The sequence below is a fragment of the Bidens hawaiensis genome, unplaced genomic scaffold (assembly GCF_021521415.1).
Source record: "Bidens hawaiensis isolate Kalapana, Puna unplaced genomic scaffold, B.hawaiensis_p1.1 tig00038089_1, whole genome shotgun sequence".
Classification (NCBI taxonomy): Eukaryota; Viridiplantae; Streptophyta; class Magnoliopsida; order Asterales; family Asteraceae; genus Bidens; species Bidens hawaiensis.
The window spans coordinates 134,213-155,459 of NW_027505526.1; the positions used below are offsets into that span (position 1 = coordinate 134,213).

General features: G+C 34.4%; 1 protein-coding gene, 1 non-coding gene and 2 pseudogenes across 3 annotated transcripts; 2 read left to right on the plus strand and 2 right to left on the minus strand.

Moving 5' to 3' along the window:
* Window positions 1-522: 522 nt before the first annotated feature.
* On the minus strand, window positions 523-594 carry TRNAQ-CUG (transfer RNA glutamine (anticodon CUG)). The gene has a single exon. It is a non-coding gene; the product is annotated as a tRNA-Gln (tRNA).
* A 2,093-nt stretch (window positions 595-2,687) lies between these two features.
* LOC143613735 (CLP protease regulatory subunit CLPX1, mitochondrial-like) lies at window positions 2,688-5,590 on the plus strand. The gene is made up of 15 exons (XM_077087368.1): window positions 2,688-3,141; window positions 3,219-3,277; window positions 3,380-3,471; window positions 3,556-3,635; window positions 3,717-3,767; window positions 3,851-3,925; window positions 4,001-4,078; window positions 4,165-4,221; window positions 4,328-4,398; window positions 4,469-4,568; window positions 4,767-4,871; window positions 4,948-5,010; window positions 5,074-5,196; window positions 5,268-5,408; window positions 5,491-5,590. The coding sequence occupies exons 1-15, from the start codon at window positions 2,698-2,700 to the stop codon at window positions 5,530-5,532; spliced, it is 1,581 nt and encodes a 526-aa protein (XP_076943483.1). The 5' UTR covers window positions 2,688-2,697; the 3' UTR covers window positions 5,533-5,590.
* Window positions 5,591-6,622: 1,032 nt separating this feature from the next.
* On the plus strand, window positions 6,623-7,501 carry LOC143613746 (uncharacterized; annotated as a pseudogene).
* Window positions 7,502-15,041: 7,540 nt separating this feature from the next.
* LOC143613747 (putative pectinesterase/pectinesterase inhibitor 61 pseudogene) lies at window positions 15,042-21,247 on the minus strand (annotated as a pseudogene). Its single transcript, XR_013150173.1, has 3 exons — window positions 20,164-21,247; window positions 19,754-19,893; window positions 15,042-15,742 (listed from the first exon to the last, which is right to left on the minus strand). The product of XR_013150173.1 is annotated as a putative pectinesterase/pectinesterase inhibitor 61 pseudogene (transcript).

The following is a 21,247-nucleotide window of genomic DNA, read 5'->3' on the forward strand; positions in this document are numbered from 1 at the left end:
GAGAGAGTGCTTGCAAGTGTTTAAAACAATATTCTAAAGAGACAGAGAGAGCCAAAAGCAATACCAAATGTGGAGGAAAGGGATATTAATATTCTAATAATAATGACTTTTGGTGACTGTGTGAGTCAGTGTAGTCTAAACTTGAACATCAAGTAAAGACTAAAGAGCAGACATCCCTTTCCTCAAAAGCAGTTTGTTTCAAACTCTTACTTTCCAGAATCTCTCATTGCAAAAATAATAATGTAAAGACTATGAAACCGAATCAAACAAATCGCATAGCATATAACACTGTTGTTTTAGTTGTACGTGGATGCACACTTTTAAAGGATGCTCTTCATGTCAATGTTTAATCATATCAAAATACAAATGATCATTACTGTATCGTATACGGATATTCGGGTGTTGAAGATTGATTCGTTGGAGTTTATATCATATACGGCTATACGTGACCAACACTCGAACAGAAAAAAGATGATTAATTGATTTAAAAGCAAATAGCATATTAGAATAAATAAAAATTAAAGGTTCCACCAAGACTTGACCTCGGGTTACTGGATTCAGAGTCCAATGTCCTAACCACTAGACCATGGAACCACTTCGTACGAAAGTTGAATAACGCTAATAATAAACTACTACCCTAATACTTGTATTTTCTATTTTTGTCGACATGTTGTTTAGTAGTATAAATACAACTGTGATATATGTTCAACCACAAAATAATAAAACTTTTTTCAAATTTTTTTTCCCGAAAGTAAAAGTTTCAAAAACTTATCTATGGTTACATAATAATATAATTTAAGTATGTTTCAGTAATTTATGTTATGTTTTTGGTGTTCAACACTAATTCATTCTATAAGTGTTAATTTTAATGTATTCTTTTATATTTGTTTATTTATAATTACATTTGGGTTTTAAATATGGTCTAATTGATCCATATGTAAATTGGTATATATGCTTTGTGTTTCGGTGGGTCTCACGATTAACGTAATTTTGTTATGTATTTATAATTTCATAAAAAGAATTACTGGGTTTGTCACTGGATGTCGTCTTATAAGCGTTAGCATAACATTTTTTTTTGTATTTGTATGATCATAGCTCATAGCAATAGTTATGTCTTTGCTCATGTTTTGGTCAACAACTTTCATAGTTTTCTTTTTAGGTGTGTGTAGCAAAGGGCATGCACATCTCCCAAGCATACACAACTCCCAGGCATGTGTACCTTTAAGCATGTACCCTGAACGTGTGTTTCAAGTTAACATTTTCATACTCGTTTCTAATAGTGTTTATGCTTATTGTTTTTTTTTGTTTTTTTTATTTTGAGTGTTACCTTAAGCGTCCCTCCTGATTGTTCCCTTAAGTGTTTACCGTGACTTGCCTGTATACGCCCCCCTAAATGTTTCCAGTAATGCTTTAGGTTATCTTAGAGTTTTAAAGATGTTTTAGTAGCTATAAGTCTAGGGTGGTAAGTGGCGCTTGCTTTATAATTTAGTAATAGACCATTGTGAACTATAGGTTTTCTAGCGACCACCCAAATCCGAAGAACTGGAGGAAGATCGAAAGGTAATAACGAGACCAAACTTTGATACTATTTGTTAGAATCTCGGTTATGCAAATACTCATACACAATCAAACTACAACAAATAAATAAACAAGAAACACACGATTTTACATGGGTCATTCTACGTCCATAGGCTGCAACCAATATTTCTTTAGTGCATATGCTTTCTACTCTTGTGATGAGAGATTAAAAGTGCAAGATATGACTTTACATAGAGATAGATCTAAAGTTTATAACATGTCATCAATAACACTTAAATGGGATTAAATTAAACAATTAATTTTGTTGCCTCTTTAACCTTCTAAATCGGGCCCAATCGAGTCTCCACATTTCCCAACAAACATTTCCTCATACACTGCTCTATATTGCAGCTTCACTTTCTCGCAAAGCTTACATAAATAAAACACATTAATTTTTTTAACCGTTTATTATTATTTTTTTTATACTTGAGAATCAACAATAAAATTGCCGTATTAATTGTTAATTGGATTACATCAAAACAGAAGGCAAGCGGGCAACAAGCTGCACCGTTTATATTTAGTGCTAAATCATATAACTAGAACTTTCAACCATACTGAAAAACTATTTTACCCATTTTAATACCTTTGAAGCAAAGCAGTTGAGATAAATAAAACAAAGGAGTTATAAAACAATATAATCTTTGTACAACACTACAACCTACAATAATATTTATTTACTTTATTAAAAGATAATATTTTTTTAATTTATTTGAGGACACTTGTTTAGACAAGGCTCTTTTTGGTTATTATAAAAACCCAAATTGATAAAAACACGATCCAATCCTTCTAGACATGCTTCTAATTAATAATTTGCCCATTTTGTATAGTAATTATTATCAGAAAAAAATTAAAAAATGTTATTGCCATAGTTTAGTTTTGCAGATAAACAGAATATTTATTATGTTTCAACCACACAAACAATCTTGTATCTTCTCTTTTATGGTGACCATCAGCTATAGATATTTTGTTTTGGAAACCAGGGAATGTACTGTTTGAGATGCATAAAGTACACCCCCCAAGATTCAGATTCTAACCTTCCTCTTTCTTCTACACTTTTCCAATCACAAACAACAACAAAGATTATCTTGATTCATCTTCATCAATAATAATAATAATAATATGGCTGCTGCTGTTGTTCTAAGATCAAAATCACCTAGAGCCAGGGGTTCACTGTCACACCTGAAATGCTTAATATCAAGTCAAGATATGCACACTTGTTCAAGACCCTCAACTACCAAACTAGACCAATACCACTCTTTAAAACCCTTGTTCCTGTCAAGTGAAAATCTTGATAAGGGTTATGGGTTTTTCAAGAAGTGGAGATCAATTAATATGTATGGTGGTGGTAGTGCTCATGGTGGTGGTGGTGATCCACCTGAGGTCTGGCAGCCTCGTGGAGATGGTTTTAAAATTGTTCCAACCACCGCGAACTCGTCCGAGTCCGGTTCGGGTGATGGGAATGGGAACTGGGGAGGGTCTAATTTGGGCAGCAGTTTCCCAACTCCTAAGGAGATTTGCAAAGGGCTGGATAAGTTTGTTATTGGTCAAGAAAGAGCTAAAAAGGTTGTTTCTTTTTTAATTCTTGTGTTGAAAGTTAATACCTTTAGATTGTTTAAGTGATTATGGTGAATTTGATGCAGGTGCTATCTGTGGCAGTGTACAATCATTACAAGAGGATCTTTATTGATAGCTCACAAAAGTAAGCACATTTGTAGAAAATGATATGTATGTGAAAATGTTATTGAAACATATGTCTGTTAGTAACTTTTTTGATAAATTTTATTACAACTTGGAAAGTTAGGCCTTCGGGAACTGACGCGGAAAAGGGGGTAGATGGTGATTTCGTAGAACTTGAGAAAAGTAATATTCTTGTATTTGGCCCGACGGGTTCAGGTAAAATTGTGTTAGGCTATTTACATTTTCAGTTTTTCACTCTCCGTTTACTTTTTCGCACGTGTGAACTTTTTTTTATTACAGGGAAGACGCTGCTTGCGAAAACATTAGCTCGCTTAGTGAACGTTCCATTTGTTATAGCAGATGCTACCACTCTTACTCAGGCAGGCGACTATTATACGTTATTCAACAAAGTGGCCGCTTTACAAATGTTGATAGGTTACTAAACATTTTGAGATTTGCAGGCAGGCTACGTCGGGGAAGATGTGGAGTCCATTCTATACAAGCTTTTGACAGTACTACTACTTTTTAAGCTTTGGTCATCAAATTTTATGCCATATATATTTGAGATTTGATGATAACTTTTTTCTTGGTTCAGGTTGCTGATTATAACGTCTCAGCTGCTCAGCAGGGCATTGTGTATATAGATGAAGTTGACAAGATTACAAAGAAGGTTTTGCTTCAAAATTACTCTCACTCTGTGTTTGACCTTTGATCTGTTCATTAATTATTTTGTTGATATTTATAGGCGGAGAGTCTTAACATTAGCAGAGATGTATCGGGTGAGGGTGTGCAGCAGGCATTACTAAAGATGCTGGAAGGCACTGTACGCTGTTTTATTTTGCTCGTTTTCTTTTAAAGATAACATTTTTAAGAAATGGCACGCATTCCATTCATGATGATGTGTTTCAGGTTGTCAATGTACCTGAGAAAGGGGCACGAAAGCATCCTAGAGGAGACAATATTCAGGTAAATTACTTTTACATTTTGAATCTGTATCTTTTACACATATGGTTTGTCTTGATTTCACCCAAATTGACCTATTTTAAACCCTTTTGTTAATATTTTGTTGCAGATTGATACCAAAGATATTCTGTTTATATGTGGTGGAGCATTTATAGATCTTGAGAAAACGGTCTCAGAAAGGTGTGTGTTTGTGTTATTATGACTTTGTTTGTTTGTTACTTGTGTTATATCACATGATTGTGTTATTCAGACGACAAGACTCTTCCATTGGGTTTGGGGCACCTGTTCGGGCCAACATGAGAACGGGAGGTGCTACCACTGCTGCTGTCACTTCATCTTTGTTGGAAACTGTAAGCGTTTTCCAAGTTATTATGCAATAATGAACAAGTTGTTATAACAAAATTTAGTGCAAGAGGAGATGGTCTGAATAGCTAATGGAAGGATATATGAAATTTTTGACAGTCAGTTTTTATTGCTCCTAGTAACCAAAAAAGCAGATAACCCTTAGTAGAAATAGCTAAAGTTTTACTGGCATATGTTTTTGTTAGGTTGAAAGCAGTGATCTCATTGCTTACGGATTGATTCCTGAATTTGTTGGACGGTTTCCGATTCTTGTTAACTTATTAGCTCTCACAGAAGGTCAACTTGTCCAGGTAAAGTTTATTCAAGATTTTGGATTATGTTTTGCATACTTTTATGTATCAAGCAATAACACTATTGTATTGGTAGGTGCTAACCGAGCCAAAGAATGCATTAGGCAAGCAATACAAGAAGTTATTTCAGATGAATGGAGTAAGTTTTCATGTTTTGTCCTATATGCATTTTGACTTGGATAAATCAATTGGTTGTTTTCAGGTTAAGTTGCATTACACGGAAAGCGCATTGAAACTAATTGCAAAGAAAGCAATATCGAAAAACACAGGTGCTCGTGGTCTGAGGTCCTTGTTAGAGAATATTTTGATGGATGCCATGTACGAGGTTTGTGGATTAACTAGCCAGAATTATTAATTTGTTAAAAGAGTTATTGTAAGACGATCCTTCATTTGCAGATTCCTGATGAAAGAACAGGGGAGAACATAATAGATGCTGTTGTTGTTGATGAGGAAGCTGTTGATCGTGGAGCGAAAATATTGTACGGGGAAGGGGCACTGGAACGTTATCTATCTCGCCATGATAATAAAGATACGGAGGTAGGTGCATGCGAAAACGTCGAATCTTTATTTAAAACACTTTATATTAAACATTTAATATAATGTGTTGTTTCTGTTGCAGGTGGAAGGGGCTGACGAGCTGCCTTCTATTGCTGCATTGTAAATCATGTTTCGGATGACATATGTGTACTGTACAGTATAAGTTGTAATAATACCCCCCCCCCCCAATTCTGCACCATGTGCTGTAACCTGTAGCATGTATATATATAAACTGTATCCATTTTAAGATCCCATGTTTGCGTTGGACTGGATTTTATTACAGTTTGGGCAGTTGCATGATGTCATTGCCGTTATGGACCTAATGTAGCAAGCAGCATGCCAAAACATGTGAATGTGAATGTGAATGCTTGCTTGATATCATAGTTGCTACCGGTATAACCTATAATCCGTCCAAATTGGACCACAAACACTCCCCAGAAGAAGTTGTAGTTAGCTGAAGCTGTTTTTATTCTGGTAATTTGAGGGATATCAAATTATTCATATTCAAGCATAACTTTGGTTTTCGGGTTTTATTTAGATCAAGAGGCTAAAATTCAGGTAGAGTTTCCTGTGTGGTCCTATGGGTGTTTCTGAAGATGTTGGTTGGGTGGCTCCAATGGAGAAGGAAATGAGAGTGCAAATCACCCATAAAAGAATTCCATGATATATTGATACTATTTTAAACAGCATCAATTGGATTTTACATTTATTTAAATTTAAATTGTATGAAATAAAGTTGCATTACAAACTTTGAATTACATAACATAATAAAAATCTATACATATATATGACTAGTGGCGTCTTCTTTTCTTTTAATAATGTTGAATCAAATAATTAGTATGCATATAAGCTTTTTTAATAATAAAATATAAATAAAGTTTGATTACGATGAGTTTGAATACTTTTGACCAGAAAGTCAAAATACGATTAATTGATATGGGAATTTGTTTCAATAGTCGCTTTGATTCTGTTTGCATACGTTGTTGCATGCTTATCATCTATTCAAACCACTGCACAATAGGCTTTGTTTCATAAGTTCCATATTATTAATGTTCTTTTCACAATTCATCAAAGATATTAATTATATCACCTGTAATGTGTCTTTTTCTGAACGTAAATACACCTAATTACCTAATACCATTGCGCCAAATGCCCGTTGGTGATATCACATGTAATGTATTCTTTCTCTTTGTGTTTGGGCCGACACGATACGTTTCTCACGCAATCATACATTCCCAATTGTTGATCCACATCTTTCTCCAGATGGTACTATGCTAAGAAATCACGAACTACATGCATTGGATCCTTTTTCCAACAAGTCAAAACAGTTGACTTCTGACGCTAATGGGACCACCAAGGTTAGTTGGTTTAGAAGCTCAAGAAGAGCAATGTTAAACCTCGTCTCGGGGTTGTTTCGGTAAATGGTGGACCTGTTAGTTGGATGGATCTTTGCTGCGGACTGAACGAACCTTGATGACGAATATTTGACCAGAGTCAACTGGATTGATGGAGATACTCTCATTGCCCAAGTATTAAACAGGTCTCTTTCCAAACTAAAGCTCATGAAATTTGATATTAAAACAGGTGAAGAAATATGATTGCTTTCGCACCTGTGGTTGAAGGAAATGGTTTTATTTGGGCTAGTGAAAAAACAGGATTTAGACATCTTTATTTGCATGACGAAAATGAGCTCTGCGAGGGACCGATAACACAAGGTGATTGGATGGTATGAAGCCTCGGGTTATATATACTTCACTGGAACTCTAGATGGGCTTCTCGAGTGTCACCTGTAACGGGCCCACAGAATGAATTACAAAGCCCGGCCAAGCTGACCGGCAGCAAGGGAAAGCATTCGGTGGTGCTTGATCATCAGATGCAGAAGTATGTAGATGTACGTTCATGAATCTCTGGATTCACCTCCTAGAGTATTACTTTGTTCGTTGCAGATGGAAGCCCCTATGACCTCATGGGACGGGTATGAATATGATTCCTTTTATACAGAAAAGTACATGGGCATGCCTGATGACAACAAACCGGGTTACCCATGTGGGCAAGCTGAAGGGGAAGCTGCTGCTTATTCATGGGTTGATTGACTAGAACGTGCACTCACTTGGCTCCTGAATGCATTGGCAGAAGCTGGAAAGGCCTATGAATTGTTGGTATTCCTGGATGCACGACATATGCCTCGCCCTCTTAAGGATCGGGTTTACATGAAAGAAAGAATTTGGGACTTCATTCAGAGGAGTTTATGATGGAACTTATTTGCTGTTTTTGTTTGTTGCCATTATATAACACGGTAGCCAGTTGTTTTTACATTTTATTTGTTGCTGTGGGTCAAACGTGTTAGCTGAGTTGCTGGAACTAATCATGGGCTGTTGGTATTATGATTCATTAAGTAATAACCATGCGTCCCAGTTTTTTTTTCTGCATTGAAGCGGTACTTATTTTTACATGAGAGCTTGTGAATAGCATTCTCATATTAGCAGTGCTACAACTTAACGCGCAACAATCTTCGTAAACGCTAACTCAACTTTTGAAACAAAAACGTTTTATGTGTTTTGTTCATTGTTCCTTATAGTGGCATGCATGCCTGCTACTAAAAACTAAATATTTTTTTGTATCTTAAGCTCTTATTTAACAATTTCAAATAGGGTATCAGTTTATTTTGTCTTAGTCTTTAGTATTAGCTCCCGCACCCCGTCTATTGGGTAGCTATTTTAGTTTTTCTTTTCTTGAACAGCTAAATATTGTACTATGAGAATTGAACCATGACATTCAATTTCACACTCAAACGGCAAACACTACAAAAAAAAAGGCCATTTAGTGGCACACATTTTTAATGGCATTTAGGTTTTGTGTCACTATTTAGGTTTTTAATGACACTTCGTTTGCTTACAACACATTTTTAGTGGCACTTAGTATTAGTGCCGCTAATTTATGATTTTAGTGGCATTTAGGTTTTGTGCCACTAATTTAGGTTTTTAATGGCACTTTGTGTATGTCATCTTTGTTTATAACACATTTTTAGTGGCACTTAGTTTTAGTGCCACTAATTTATGATTTTAGTGGCACTTTGCGTATACCACTAAAAATCTAGCGTCACAAGTTTTCAATGGCATTTAGTTTTTGTGCCACTAATTTTGGTTTTTAATGGTACTTTGCGTATGCCATCTTTGCTTATAACACATTTTTGGTGGCACTTAGTTTTAGTGCCACTAATTCATGATTTTAGTGGCACTTTGCGTATGCCACTAAAAATCTAGTGTCACGCGTTTTTAATGACATTTAGCTTTAGTACCACTAATTTAGGTTTTTAATGACATTTTATGTATGTCATCTTTGCTTATAACACATTTTTTGTGGCACTTAGTTTTAGTGCCACAAATTATGATTTTATTGTCACTTTGCGTATGCCACTAAAAATCTAATGCCACACGTTTTTTATGGCATTAAGCTTTTGTACCACTAATTTAGGTTTTTAATAACGTTTTGTGTATGCCATCTTTGCTTAGCACACATTTAATGACACGTAGTTTTAATGCGACTAATTTATGATTTTAGTGACGCTTTGCGTACGCACATAAATCTAATGACCGTTGAAAGGAAACAAAATTATGCAATTGAACTTGAACTGATTGTTAAAAGAATTTCTTGAAACAAGAGCCGACTCTTCTCAACAAATTTTATGGTAAAAAAATGGATGGAACTTCTCAACATAGATCTTAGGCCTAAAAGTCTATAATGAGTTATTTTATTGATATTCTGCTAAATCAAGAAAACTTGTGATTTGATTTAAAGTTAATAATAATCTCATTGTTTGGATCTATCTGTATGATCTTTTATATAGGTTTGTGTATGAATATTATGTAATTCTTATGTGATTTAATGTAACTAAAAGATAGCTTAGCGAAAACTAGTTAAAAGTATTGTGAAAAATAATATGAGCCGGAAAAGTTATTATAACTAGACTAAGTTGTAATGGGAAAAAATAATTAAATGAATATTAATGAATAGACAAGACATGTTCATGTTCATTTGTCTAACTAAATGAATAACTTTTATGTTTATGTTCATGTTCGTTCGTTCGCTCGCTTATTAAATAAACGAACATAAATGAGACTCTTTTCGAACTTAAAAGAGCTCGTGCTCGTGGTTGGCTCATTTAACAAATAGAAAAAAATATATGAAAATAATTATAATTATATAAAAAAATAATTGATAAATAGTAAATGAGCCGAGCCTAGCTCGATCTTGAAAATCTACTCACGAGCCTAACTTGATTTTAAATTATAGCTCAAAATGAGCCGAGCTCGAGCTCAAGCTCGAGTTCTGTGTAAGCTAAACGAGACGAGCTCAAGCCTAGTCGAGCTCGGGCTCAGCTCCGCGTGTTTGCACCTCTATCTATTAAATAATAATATAGTTTTAAAAAGATACCATTACACACATTGGAATATATAGATTTAAAAAACACCACGAAATAATAGTTCTGCACAAATTAAGTCTCCACGAAACCATTGATGGAGACGACGTGACACTTCTCCGTCGACGGTATCACCAAATCAATGGCGACGGTAACTTCTCCGCATCACAAAATATCCGGCGACGGTAACTTCTCCACTTCACCAAATCTCCGGCGACGGTAACTTCCCCACTTCACCAAATCCCCGACGACGGTAACTTCTCCACTTCACCAAATTTCCGGCGACTTTAATACGATTTGAAATTAGGTTCAAGTGTTTAATTGTGACTGAGCTTTTAGTTGAAATTAGGTTAACTGTATGATTAAGTTGTTAGGTTATTGGTTGGCATGAATTGAAACTAGGTCTAAGTGTTTAACTGTAATATGAGTTGTTAGGTTATTTGTTCTGAATTGTGATTATGCAATTGTTCTGAATTGTGATTGAGTTGTTAGTTAAAATTAGGTTAACAGTATGATTGATTTGTTAGGTTATTGTTTAGCTTGATTATTGAATCATTCGATTGCTGTTTAGTTAGTTCTTAATTGACTGATTGTTATAATCGATTACTGAATTAATTGATTGTTGTTAGGTTTAATATGCTACTGAATGATAAGGCGTTACGTTTTGTATAATATCAAAGAATTGATACTCGAGTGTAATGTTTTTGAAGCGGATATGATCTATTCTCTTGTGATTGCTTGTTTACTTAGTGTTTCTCAAGGTAAATCTATTATGTGTAGATACGGTCAAACATGCTGTTTAATAATTAATATGCTAGCAATGATGTTTGCATTACATTTTGATTAGAAATTAAGCTTTAGGCTATTGAAATTTGGTTTTGAGTATTTGACTCATATTAGTATGAGTAGATATATGCTCTAATTCATTATACCAAAACTGTCCCTGTACATGTATACCTGGTTATAATAATGTCTATTTAGGTATAGTTAGGCATTGATTGTTAATTAGTTAAAATTTCTTTGACCAATATTAGTTTTCTTATTATAATATATATAGTAAAATATATATTTTGTTCATATCCGTAGTTTTTATTAAATGATGTGTTTATATCTGATAAGTTAGTTAATTAATTAAATCTTAGTTATTGACTTCCCTAGAGATCTCAAAGTAGACTATGTTTGATCCATTTCAATTGCAATTTAAATATCACCGTTTAGATAAAATATACCCACAACCTGTTATTTTATCTTTCTTTTGGAAAGTAATGGTGATTTATGGTTCTTGTCTATTTCAATACATGCCACTAATCTTGCTATCTTCTAAACTAATTTTTTGTGAAAAATATATACAGGCTATTTTGTCTAGGGTACACTTTTGGTTTTCATTGCATCGATAGAATATACTGTTTGGAGAAAGGTTCCCGAGCAAAAGAAAGAAGATATGTATTTACTCGTTAAGGCATAGTCTTTTATCAAGCTTGATATGTAGTGACTCATTAAGTAAGAGGTATATGCTAATATATATAGTTTCTATTTGTAGTCCAAATTTGTTAATAATCCGAAAGAAACAGATGAGATGTGATGCTAAAAGATCGAACCGCCCAAAGATGAAGGAGCGTCATGTTACCGGGACAAAGTCGTTTGCTAGACTTTCTCATGAAGAGGTATTATTTTCGCTATTTTGAATTAAATTATTGTCTTTTTTTTGTTTCTTGCCCCTAACTAAACATTAAACATAATTACAGACCATGAATAATAATGTTGTGTGTCCAACATGAGGAGAACTACATATAAAAACTCACACTCGTAAAGATGGAACAATTGTTGACGAGGAAGCCGCTAAAGTTGTGGTAATGTATATTTATGTAGGGATGAGCTTGATAATTGGTATCGATACCACAGTCGCATACCAAATACCGCACCGAATTTCTCGGTTCGGTACCGATTACGAATTCTAAACATCCCAAAATTGTATAAAATAATTGTAATCATGAAAAAAAATAAACAGAAAAATAAGATAAAAATCTAAATAAATGGTACTAATTTCATTGCATTTTATAAATCAATAAAATGTTACCTCTTTTCTAGTTTATACCATTGTACTTCTTCACTTGTGTAGCTAACATAGTGTCTTACAATGCAAACATAAGAAATATTAGTCTATCTTATTTTCCAGTCAAAAGATTAATGAAAAACAAGCATATATTTTGATTTCTAGTAGGGGTGTAAGTGGGCTTATTTGAGTCCGAGCTCGATTCACAAACTTGCTCAAGCTCGATTAGTAAACCTTGGGCTCGGGCTCGTTTATTAGCATTATACATTACTAGTTTAAAGATATAACAGTGATATATTTACTAACTTGGGAAAACCATAGTTTATTAACATTAGGTGTGCTTTGGTCTTTTCAAAATTACTCATCTTTATTATTTTGTATTTAGGCTTCACTAAAAGCTATTGCAAGTGACTCTACAAACGCATCCGGATATCTAAGTGATTTTTCAAATGATGACTACTCAAAGTTAGGCCCGGAGAAAGGGGGATACGTTCGATTAGTTGGAAGGATGCCGAGCGCAAAAAGTAAGGGTGATTCTTCAACAAATTCACAAACAATTGATCAACTAATGAGTGTTGTCAATGTTATGTTGAACATTATTCAAGAACATATTCCCAATGCAAACTTGTCTTCGGTTTTTAGCGATATGAACATAAAGGTAATCACATTCATAAACTATTGTTTATTCTTTGTTTTATGGTTACACATCTAATTGTTCTTATTTATATGTTTTAAGTACCTGGTACAATTTCTTCGGTTAACCATCATCTTCACGAAATAATAATGGTAATTTGTTTATGCCATTAGTTTGTAACTCGAGGAGCAAATCCTAACCGGTTAACTGAACCGTAACCGAAACCGGCTAATAACCGGTGTTGGAGAAACCGATTACTTTCCAATTGTAATCAATGGTTAGAAACCGGTTAGAGGTTTTCACATAGGAACCATTCCACTGAAACCGGTTAACAAACATATTTTATTTAATAAATTATTATATTAAAAAAACAATGCATCACCATACTGAAAATATATTATTATATATTAAATAATAGTATAGTTTAAAAAGAAAAACATCCCATCTCCGTACATACTCAACCTAATGGTTTCTATGCTTTTGGATTTTCACAATTATGAAATTAACCAAAAATCATCACGAAGCTCTTGAGATCCACTACATTGAAATATATTATCATATATTAAACGATAGTATACTTTTAAAGAAAATTACGCATCTCCACACTGAAATATATTATTATATAATAGTTAAGCCGACTACACAAGTTAGTGTCCATATTGTATACATACCGAAAAGTTTTTATTTTTCTTATTAGGTACTTTGAAGATGATGAAAGGTGAAACTTTTAGTTTTATATAAATATTTGTTGATTCCCTTTTTATATTATTGATGTTTTTATTTGACTTGAGAGTTATTAGACATTTAATATGTGTTTGGAATGTGATTGTATGTGTTTAGAATGTGATCGAACTTTTAATTGTGGTAAAGATATTATGATTTCTATATTTGAGAATTTAATTTTTATTTTATATTGTTAAAAGGTGTCACTAAGATCTCAAAAATTTGTGGTGGCAGTTAAAAAAATGCCACTAAAGCTCAAAAGTTTGTAGTGGCAGACAGAAAAGTGTATTAAATACCGAAGGTTTGTAGTGGTAGACAAAATAGTGTCACTAAGAGTTCATGGTTTTAGTGGCAGACAAAAAAGTGTCACTAATACCCAAAAGTTTGTAATGGTAGGAAAAAAAAGTGCCACTAAACGTCCAAAAGCTTGTAGTGGCAGACGGATAAAAATGCCAAAAGTACAAAATGTTTTAATGACGTAAAGAGAAAAATGCCACTAAAACTCCAAAGTGTTTTTAACGGCATACGAAAAAAGTGCCACTAAAGCCCAAACGATTGAGTGGCAAAAGAAAAAAGTGTCACTGAATGTTCAAAATGTTTTCAATGGCATACGGAAAAAAGTGTCACTAAAAGTTTAAAATGTTTTCAATGGCATACGGAAAAAAGTGCCACTAAAAGCCAAAAAGTTTGTAGTGGCAAACAAAAAAGTGCCATTAAAAGGCTTGAGTGGTAGCACTTCTAGTGACTTTTTTTATGTGTCACTCATTCCAACAAGGTTCTTTAGTTGTAATTTTGTGGTTTCTTGTGACACTATTTGTGTGCCACAAAATGACTTTTTGTTTATAATGAAACCACCTTACCATCCCACCAAAATAAAAACACGTAGCTATTTTAGTGCTTTAGTTTTCATTTTAAAATATAAATATGTTACAAATAAATAGAAGAATTTTGAAGTCCACTCTCTGTTAGAAGTTGCTAGTGGAATTGTGGGCCTGTCCTTCAACTTGAGGTCCATTATCCATTTATTGTCTCAGCCATTAACACAAATTAATTACCCTTACAAAAGAAAAAAAAAATCGAACCACAAATCTTTTTGGTTTATTATTTTTTTGGTAAAATATTTTTCGTGGGTTTGGGTTTGGGTTTGTGATAGAGACAAAATCTTTATTTATTAAAGTTAATTATAATTATTCTAAGATTGGTGGCTACAGAGAAAAAATCTTTTAAACACTCATAGATCCTGGGTTCGAGTTCTAAGAAGTAAAAAAAATTTGAAGCTATATTTTTAAGAACAAGGTTGATTTTTATAAGAGCATATATTTGATGTAGCAACCATACATTAAAGACGAACAATTATTAAAAATACATGCGTATCTATAACTTTTAAAATAATTTTCAAATTTCAAAAGAGAGGAGATGTATGGACAAAATATATATAATTTAAATCCGATGTTGATGTTGATTAATATATATTTGATAAAAAGATTTTCGGACAAACACTTTACAGCTAACAATTACATTTCGATGACGGTTGATCAACAATAATAGTAGATGGGGTCCGAATTGAAACAACATGAATAATCATTCCTTTTATTAATTTAATAATACAATTACAATTACAATTTTGACCCAACACATTACATCAATATAATTGATATACAAGATACTATGGTTTTATGTTTTCCAAACATTTACCTTAATTATATCAACATGAGTTTCACAAGTTCATATTCATGTTTATTTTTAAAACCCTATAAATTCATATACGAATATGTATATATATTTTTGTATGTTAGAATAAAGCTATGGAGATGATAAACCCGCTAAAAATGCAACTCCAGTTGAAGGTAACCATGAGGATCCATATATAAACTGGGCCACTGTGAACCGGTTCGCCTCTATAGTTGATGTGATTACCCGATAACCTGACCACTTTACCCGTTGACCAACGCCCGCCCCGGGTCCATTGTTCATATACTCACCATAGTACAATGTGTCAAGTGCAAATGCCCCATTCCATTCTAGCCAACCCCTAGGGTGAATATGGTCACCCATGTAAGTTTGCATGTACACCGTCCGGGCGTAAAGCTTCCACGGCCGTCCAAGATATGTCGGGAAACTCGCCTTTGATGCCTCTAGATCAGGTTGGGCCACAAGCCTACATACGTGGATTGAGATTCCCGTGTTTTGATTGGGGTCTTTTCGGTTTTGAGCGGTAATGGTGACCTTTTGGAGTGGCATTGGTTTTCGGGCATAAATGTTGCAGCTTTGGAAAATGACTGCGGCATTGCCAAAAATGAAATCCACTGTGCCATAAATGTCGCATTCGCGATAAAATTGGCGTTGGGAGTGGACATATAATGTGTCTTGGTACCCGATGATGCTGCACCGATAAACTACTGCATGGTCGGCACCAGTTCTTAATGCGACCGCTTGGTGTCTGGCAGGGCCGGCATAGTTCTCAAACTTGATATCCCTTACAATGAAACCCGAACCGGTCGCAGCTGTTTTTGGAAACGTGACATGCATACTTTTCTTTTTCGAGTCGGACTTCATTTTCTCGGTTTTCATCATGTTAGGACCGAAGACCGGACCGAACCCGATTATATTTGGTATACAGGACCGGTGGCAGACCGATTAACAACAATTAGGTCCGGGTTTCGGGTATATCCGGTCCGCGTTTTCGGTTTCGGTTGGGTTACCCGGAAAACGCATACCCCTAATGTAGGTACCTACACACGTAACTACATCAATATATTCTCTTCATACGCTTACTACATTAATTTATTCTTTTCATACATGATGTAGGTATCTACATCAATATGCACATGTGTAGGTACGTATATCAACATGTAGGTACGTATCTACATCAATATGCACATGTGTATCAATCTCATATGGAAAGTCGGATTTCATGTAGAGTTATGTCAAGAGATTTGGGAGTGAAACAAGGGTTTGCATAAGTTACCTATTTTATCTCTACACCATTCTGACGACTTTACCCTTTTAAGCCTAAAATATCTGGTCAAATATTCAAAGTATTTACAATAATGTCATCTTGTGTTTTAAGCCATTGATTTGTGTATTGAATGGTTGATTCACTTCTCGCGCTTCTCGCTCTAATATCACTTCTCACATGATCCATCCCCTATATATATATATATATATATATATATATATATAGGGTTAGGTTAAAATAAAAACTCACTTGAGTTGTGAAGACATTAGAAACACATTCTCAACCACATGTTTTTAATTAAAGTTTGAATCATGCGGTCCATAATTAAAGTTAATAAAAAATATAAACATAAATATAACATTTTCTGTCTCCTGAAAACTTATAAAAAAATTAGTAAAAAAATGTTAAAAAATAGTAAAACAAATTTTTTTGATGTTTTGTATTAAATGTTACAACATATATTAAGTGTGCAAAAAAAATAAAAAAATAAAAAAAACCATGTTACATAGGGTTTCCACAACTCAAATGGGTTTTCATTCTATATATATATATAGGGTTAGGTTAGAATAAAAACTCATTTAAGTTGTGAAAACTCTATAAACTCATTCTCAACAGCATGTTTTTAATTAAATATTAAATCTTGTGGTACATAATTAAAGTTAATAAAAAATGTAAAAGTTTATTTATATTTTCTCTCTCTTGAAAACATATATAAAAATTACTTAAAAAATGTAAAAAAAATAGCAAAACATTTTTTTTTTATGTTTTCGATGTTTTGTATTTGTGACATCCAACTTTTGCAAAATTATAAATAACAGAAAGTTCTATGATTAACTGTGTGTCGTTAACTAATTAGGTGTGTTAATGTATGGATAATAAAATGGAATTAGAAGTGTGAGTGGGTTGTGGGGCCCATAGTCTCATATATAAACCCAACCTCTCCTCCCGTTCACCACTTTTTTCCCTTCCACCACACATACACACTCAAGTACACACACATTTTCTTTCAAGACCCAAATCCGAATCCAGGTTAAAGCAAGGAAGATCTTGGTATTCGAGTATCTCAAACATCAAGAAAACGTCCAGATCTTCGGGGTTGTCCAGATCTGAACCGAACTCGGAGCAAAAAGGTAAGCTTCGGCCAAAGGGTTAAGTTTTACGGTTAGAATCGACATGCAAACCGATGTAATGATAGATCGGGTTGTGAAATGCAAAAAAAATATGAACTTAGTGAGTTTTAGCCTCACGAGTGTATTATAGAACAAAAAAGGTGACGTCTGGACTATGAGAAACACGGGTATACAAAGTTGGTACAATCCCCCAAAACCCATAAAAAGAGTAGAATCGGGTCCTAAGGAGGAAACAAGGAGAAAAATGGCTTTAAATTGGTAAAAACGACGAAATGCAGGAATTTCGCATTGCACAGCCATGCGAAGCGAAATCAATAATTTCGCATCTCACAGTCATGCGAAGTGAAAAAGTCATGCGAAGCGAAATTCCATGCGAAGCGAAAGTCCATGCGAAATTCTTCCATGCGAAATTTCATGAAATACATTTTCTGATGCATTTTTGTTAAAGGACTGTTAGCGAAATTCCTGGCAGCTCAACCCTAGCCAAGGGCTCTACCCCTTGGACCCTGCTAGGGGCTGCCGCCCCTAGACCCGGCTACCAGGGGCGCTGCCCCCGGACCCCCGTTAGTTAAGGGTTTCACTAACTTTGATGTAGGAAGTAGTAGTAATGGATAATTGACACGCTTAATGTGTTGTACAGTTAGTCGTGCGCAACTAAGGAAGGACATTACCATTAACAGTGAGAGAAACCAACTCCAGGTGATTTCTAGCCCCCTTTATCTGTTATGTTTTCAAGGCTGTGTGCATACTCCTATGTGGTAGATAATATACTTACTTGATTAGTAAAGTGAATGATACGTGTATGATGGTGTATTGAATGTATTGTTACATAATGATAGTATGAACGAGAAAATATATATATATTTATAACTAGAAGATAGGTAAAGTATGCACGTGTGATCAAGGTATGGTTATTCGAGACAAAAGGGACTAGACCCTCATAATATCTGTGATGTTAGGGACCAGACTCTTATAATATTTGTGATGCTAGGGACCATACCCTTATAATATATGTGATATTTAAGATAGAATAACTTATAGTATACCATAGGGTTTTATGAAATGAAGTATTTAAGAACGTGTGCATGTATGTAAAGTATGTATGAAAGAAGTAATAGTAAATAAGGTATGAATACGTATCTCCGGACACGTATGAGTATAGTATGAATGTTATGTATTTTAATTGAATAACTAGAACTCACTCAGCGTAGCTGACTTTTAGTATGCACGCAGGCAAATAGGTTGAGGCAGCTGGCTTGAGGTGGGACACATGGCATGAACGGAAGAGATTGGCATCTACGAAGAAGTGTCATGCATGTTTTAATTAATGTTTATGGAAAGACAATTTGTATGTTAAGACAAAAATAAATGTTTTATAATGTGATGTTTGAAGTTTTAAATTATTCCGCGAAAGTTTTAATTAACTCTGATTTTAGAACTGTGTTTATGAGTAAATCCAACACCAAAGTAGGGTTACCGGGAACGGAGCCTTACAGTATTAAATGTAACAACATATATTACATGTAACAAAAAAAAAATTGATGTTACATAGGGTTTTCACGGGTTTTCTCAACTCAAGAGAGTTTTCAAACTATACTTCTCCTACTCCTATATATATATATATATATATATATATATATATATATATATATATATATAAACAGTATCAAATACATTTTATTCTTAACATGAAAACAGTGAGAACCAATTTGCTGTTATTATTAGGTTTATTTTTATAAGTGTTTGCAGTTATTTTTTGTTCGTAGTTGCTAATTTTTTATTATGAGACGTTATAAGTATTTGCTTATTTATATTTTGCTGTTATTATTATATTTCTTTTTTTGCTAATATATGTATTTGTTAGTATTTGCTGTTATTATTTTATTCTTGATTTTGATTCTTTTGTTGTAATTTTTAGGTTTTTTTATTTGTTATTATAAATAATTGTTTATGTAGATTGTATTTTAGTTGATACTGTTTCTTATGTTCTCGTTTTTTTATAAATTTGTATTATTTCCTACGTTCTTATGTTAAGACTAAAATGCATATGAACATTTCCAATATATATATATATATATATATATATATATATATATATATAGAGTTCTAAATGATGTTACAATAATTATTGGAAAAGTTTGGTGGAGGAAAAATGATGATGTTTATGTTATAGTTCAAAAATAATGCATGTTTGTGTTATCACTAAAATGTTAACTTCATATTATTCCGGATGATAATGAGTTAGGTATGAATATATGGTATGATATAATATGACAGTCATCAAATGTTATACTCCTTGGGAATTTTAAGATTAGTTAGATACCGGAATACCGATTAAGAATGTTTCTGATTTTCTTCTATGATTCGAGTTTCTTTGTCGTTTTACTAGTTACTAGTACTAGGGAAAAGAAAAGAAGAAATACTACCAAAAGAGGCGGTGTGGAAAGTTGTGACATTGTCAACGACCCTATTTACCCCTCCTGTGATGACTGTTTTGCCCTTGCCATCCCCTACGAACATCAAATTTGTCTTCTTCCTTCCCACCTTTAAATTATCTTCTTCGTACCTAAACGACAATACCTTTTAGTAAAATATTAATAAAAAAAATAGATTTCATTTATCTTTTCCCAAACCTTTTAACATAACTAACTTTCGCTTGTCTAATCTTTTTTAACATAATTGTCACATCTGAATTCATCCTATCCTATGTATTTAAGGTTCAACTTATTAACCAACAAACGCCCCAAAATACATGTTTCATCAAACTTTTTTAATGTCCTTTTTTTCCATATGTAAGATTTAATCCCATCTAAAAATATTAAGGGCTAAACTTTACCTTCCTGCCTTAACGTAGATTATGAACCGACGACTACTAAATTCGGGCGCCTTCTTTATCGCCTCAGCAATAGTCTTACATGTCCCGCTTCCATCCTTCGACACTATAATATCCGCTTGCATACTTCCCACCGGAGACTGCAGCAGCCTTCTATCCTTCCCACCCAACCACTTCGGGAACGACATTAGCCTCCTACGCCTATGCTGTATCGGGACGTCATTGAAATCGTCCCAATCACTCGTTGCCACATAAATCGCCAAACTATTACTCACCAACTCCGATAAGTCCTTCAACTTCTCATCCATCTGCTCCTTCACGTACCCGTTTTCCACCTCGGACAAACCTTCCGTACACGTGTCCTGATTCGTCAACGCGGCACTCAGCCACGTCATCACATCCTCACTAGACCCCTTTGTGGTTACAGAACCCAAGGAACGCGAAAGCTGGTCCACAGAATCTTCTAGAAGCTCGAGACAGTCCTCGTACGCGGACCGTACATGTGTGTCCATTTCAAGGTTACTAATCTCTGTTGACGCGTACAACGCCTTTCCTAGGCGCTGTAGCGTCGCGTTTATCGAAATGTAGTTCATTTCGGTTATGGAGGCACTCTGTGCCCCCGGGAAATTAAGTAGGGTGTTTAAACACAGAGCCTGGTAACGAGTCTGCTTGCAGACTCGTGACATGGCTTCTGTAGGGCGAGGATGAGATCCTCCGGTGTGTTTGGTTCGGAGACGGACCACTAGTCCCACCGACACCAAGGACACGACAATAAGAGTGATAGCTAAGATGAAACCAAACTTTAATTTGGAATTAGAGGTAGGTGTAGGATGAGAAGATGATCGGGTGGGCTTTAATGGAGCGTCGGGGCGGTTTCGGCCCGGTTGATAGTTGCCGAGCCTGTCGTAATCCATGTGTGGTTTTAGAATGGGAGATGAGATTATAATGAATGAAGGTGAGTGTACGTGTTATGTTATGTATATATTCAGTAGCAGTGGAATTTAGGCAGCCACTGGCTGGAATGAATTAGTAGTTGTTGTCAAGTTAACGTCCAAGGCTTAGCTGTTTCCATTTTCTTCATTGGATT

Excerpts from the sequence above, each read along its gene's own strand:
- LOC143613735 (XM_077087368.1), top strand. The coding sequence starts at position 2,698 with ATGGCTGCTGCTGTTGTTCTAAGATCAAAATCACCTAGAGCCAGGGGT. Across the intron at positions 5,011-5,073 it reads AGTTATTTCAGATGAATGGA|GTTAAGTTGCATTACACGGA; the intron begins GTAAGTTTTCAT and ends GGTTGTTTTCAG. Across the intron at positions 5,197-5,267 it reads TGATGGATGCCATGTACGAG|ATTCCTGATGAAAGAACAGG; the intron begins GTTTGTGGATTA and ends CTTCATTTGCAG.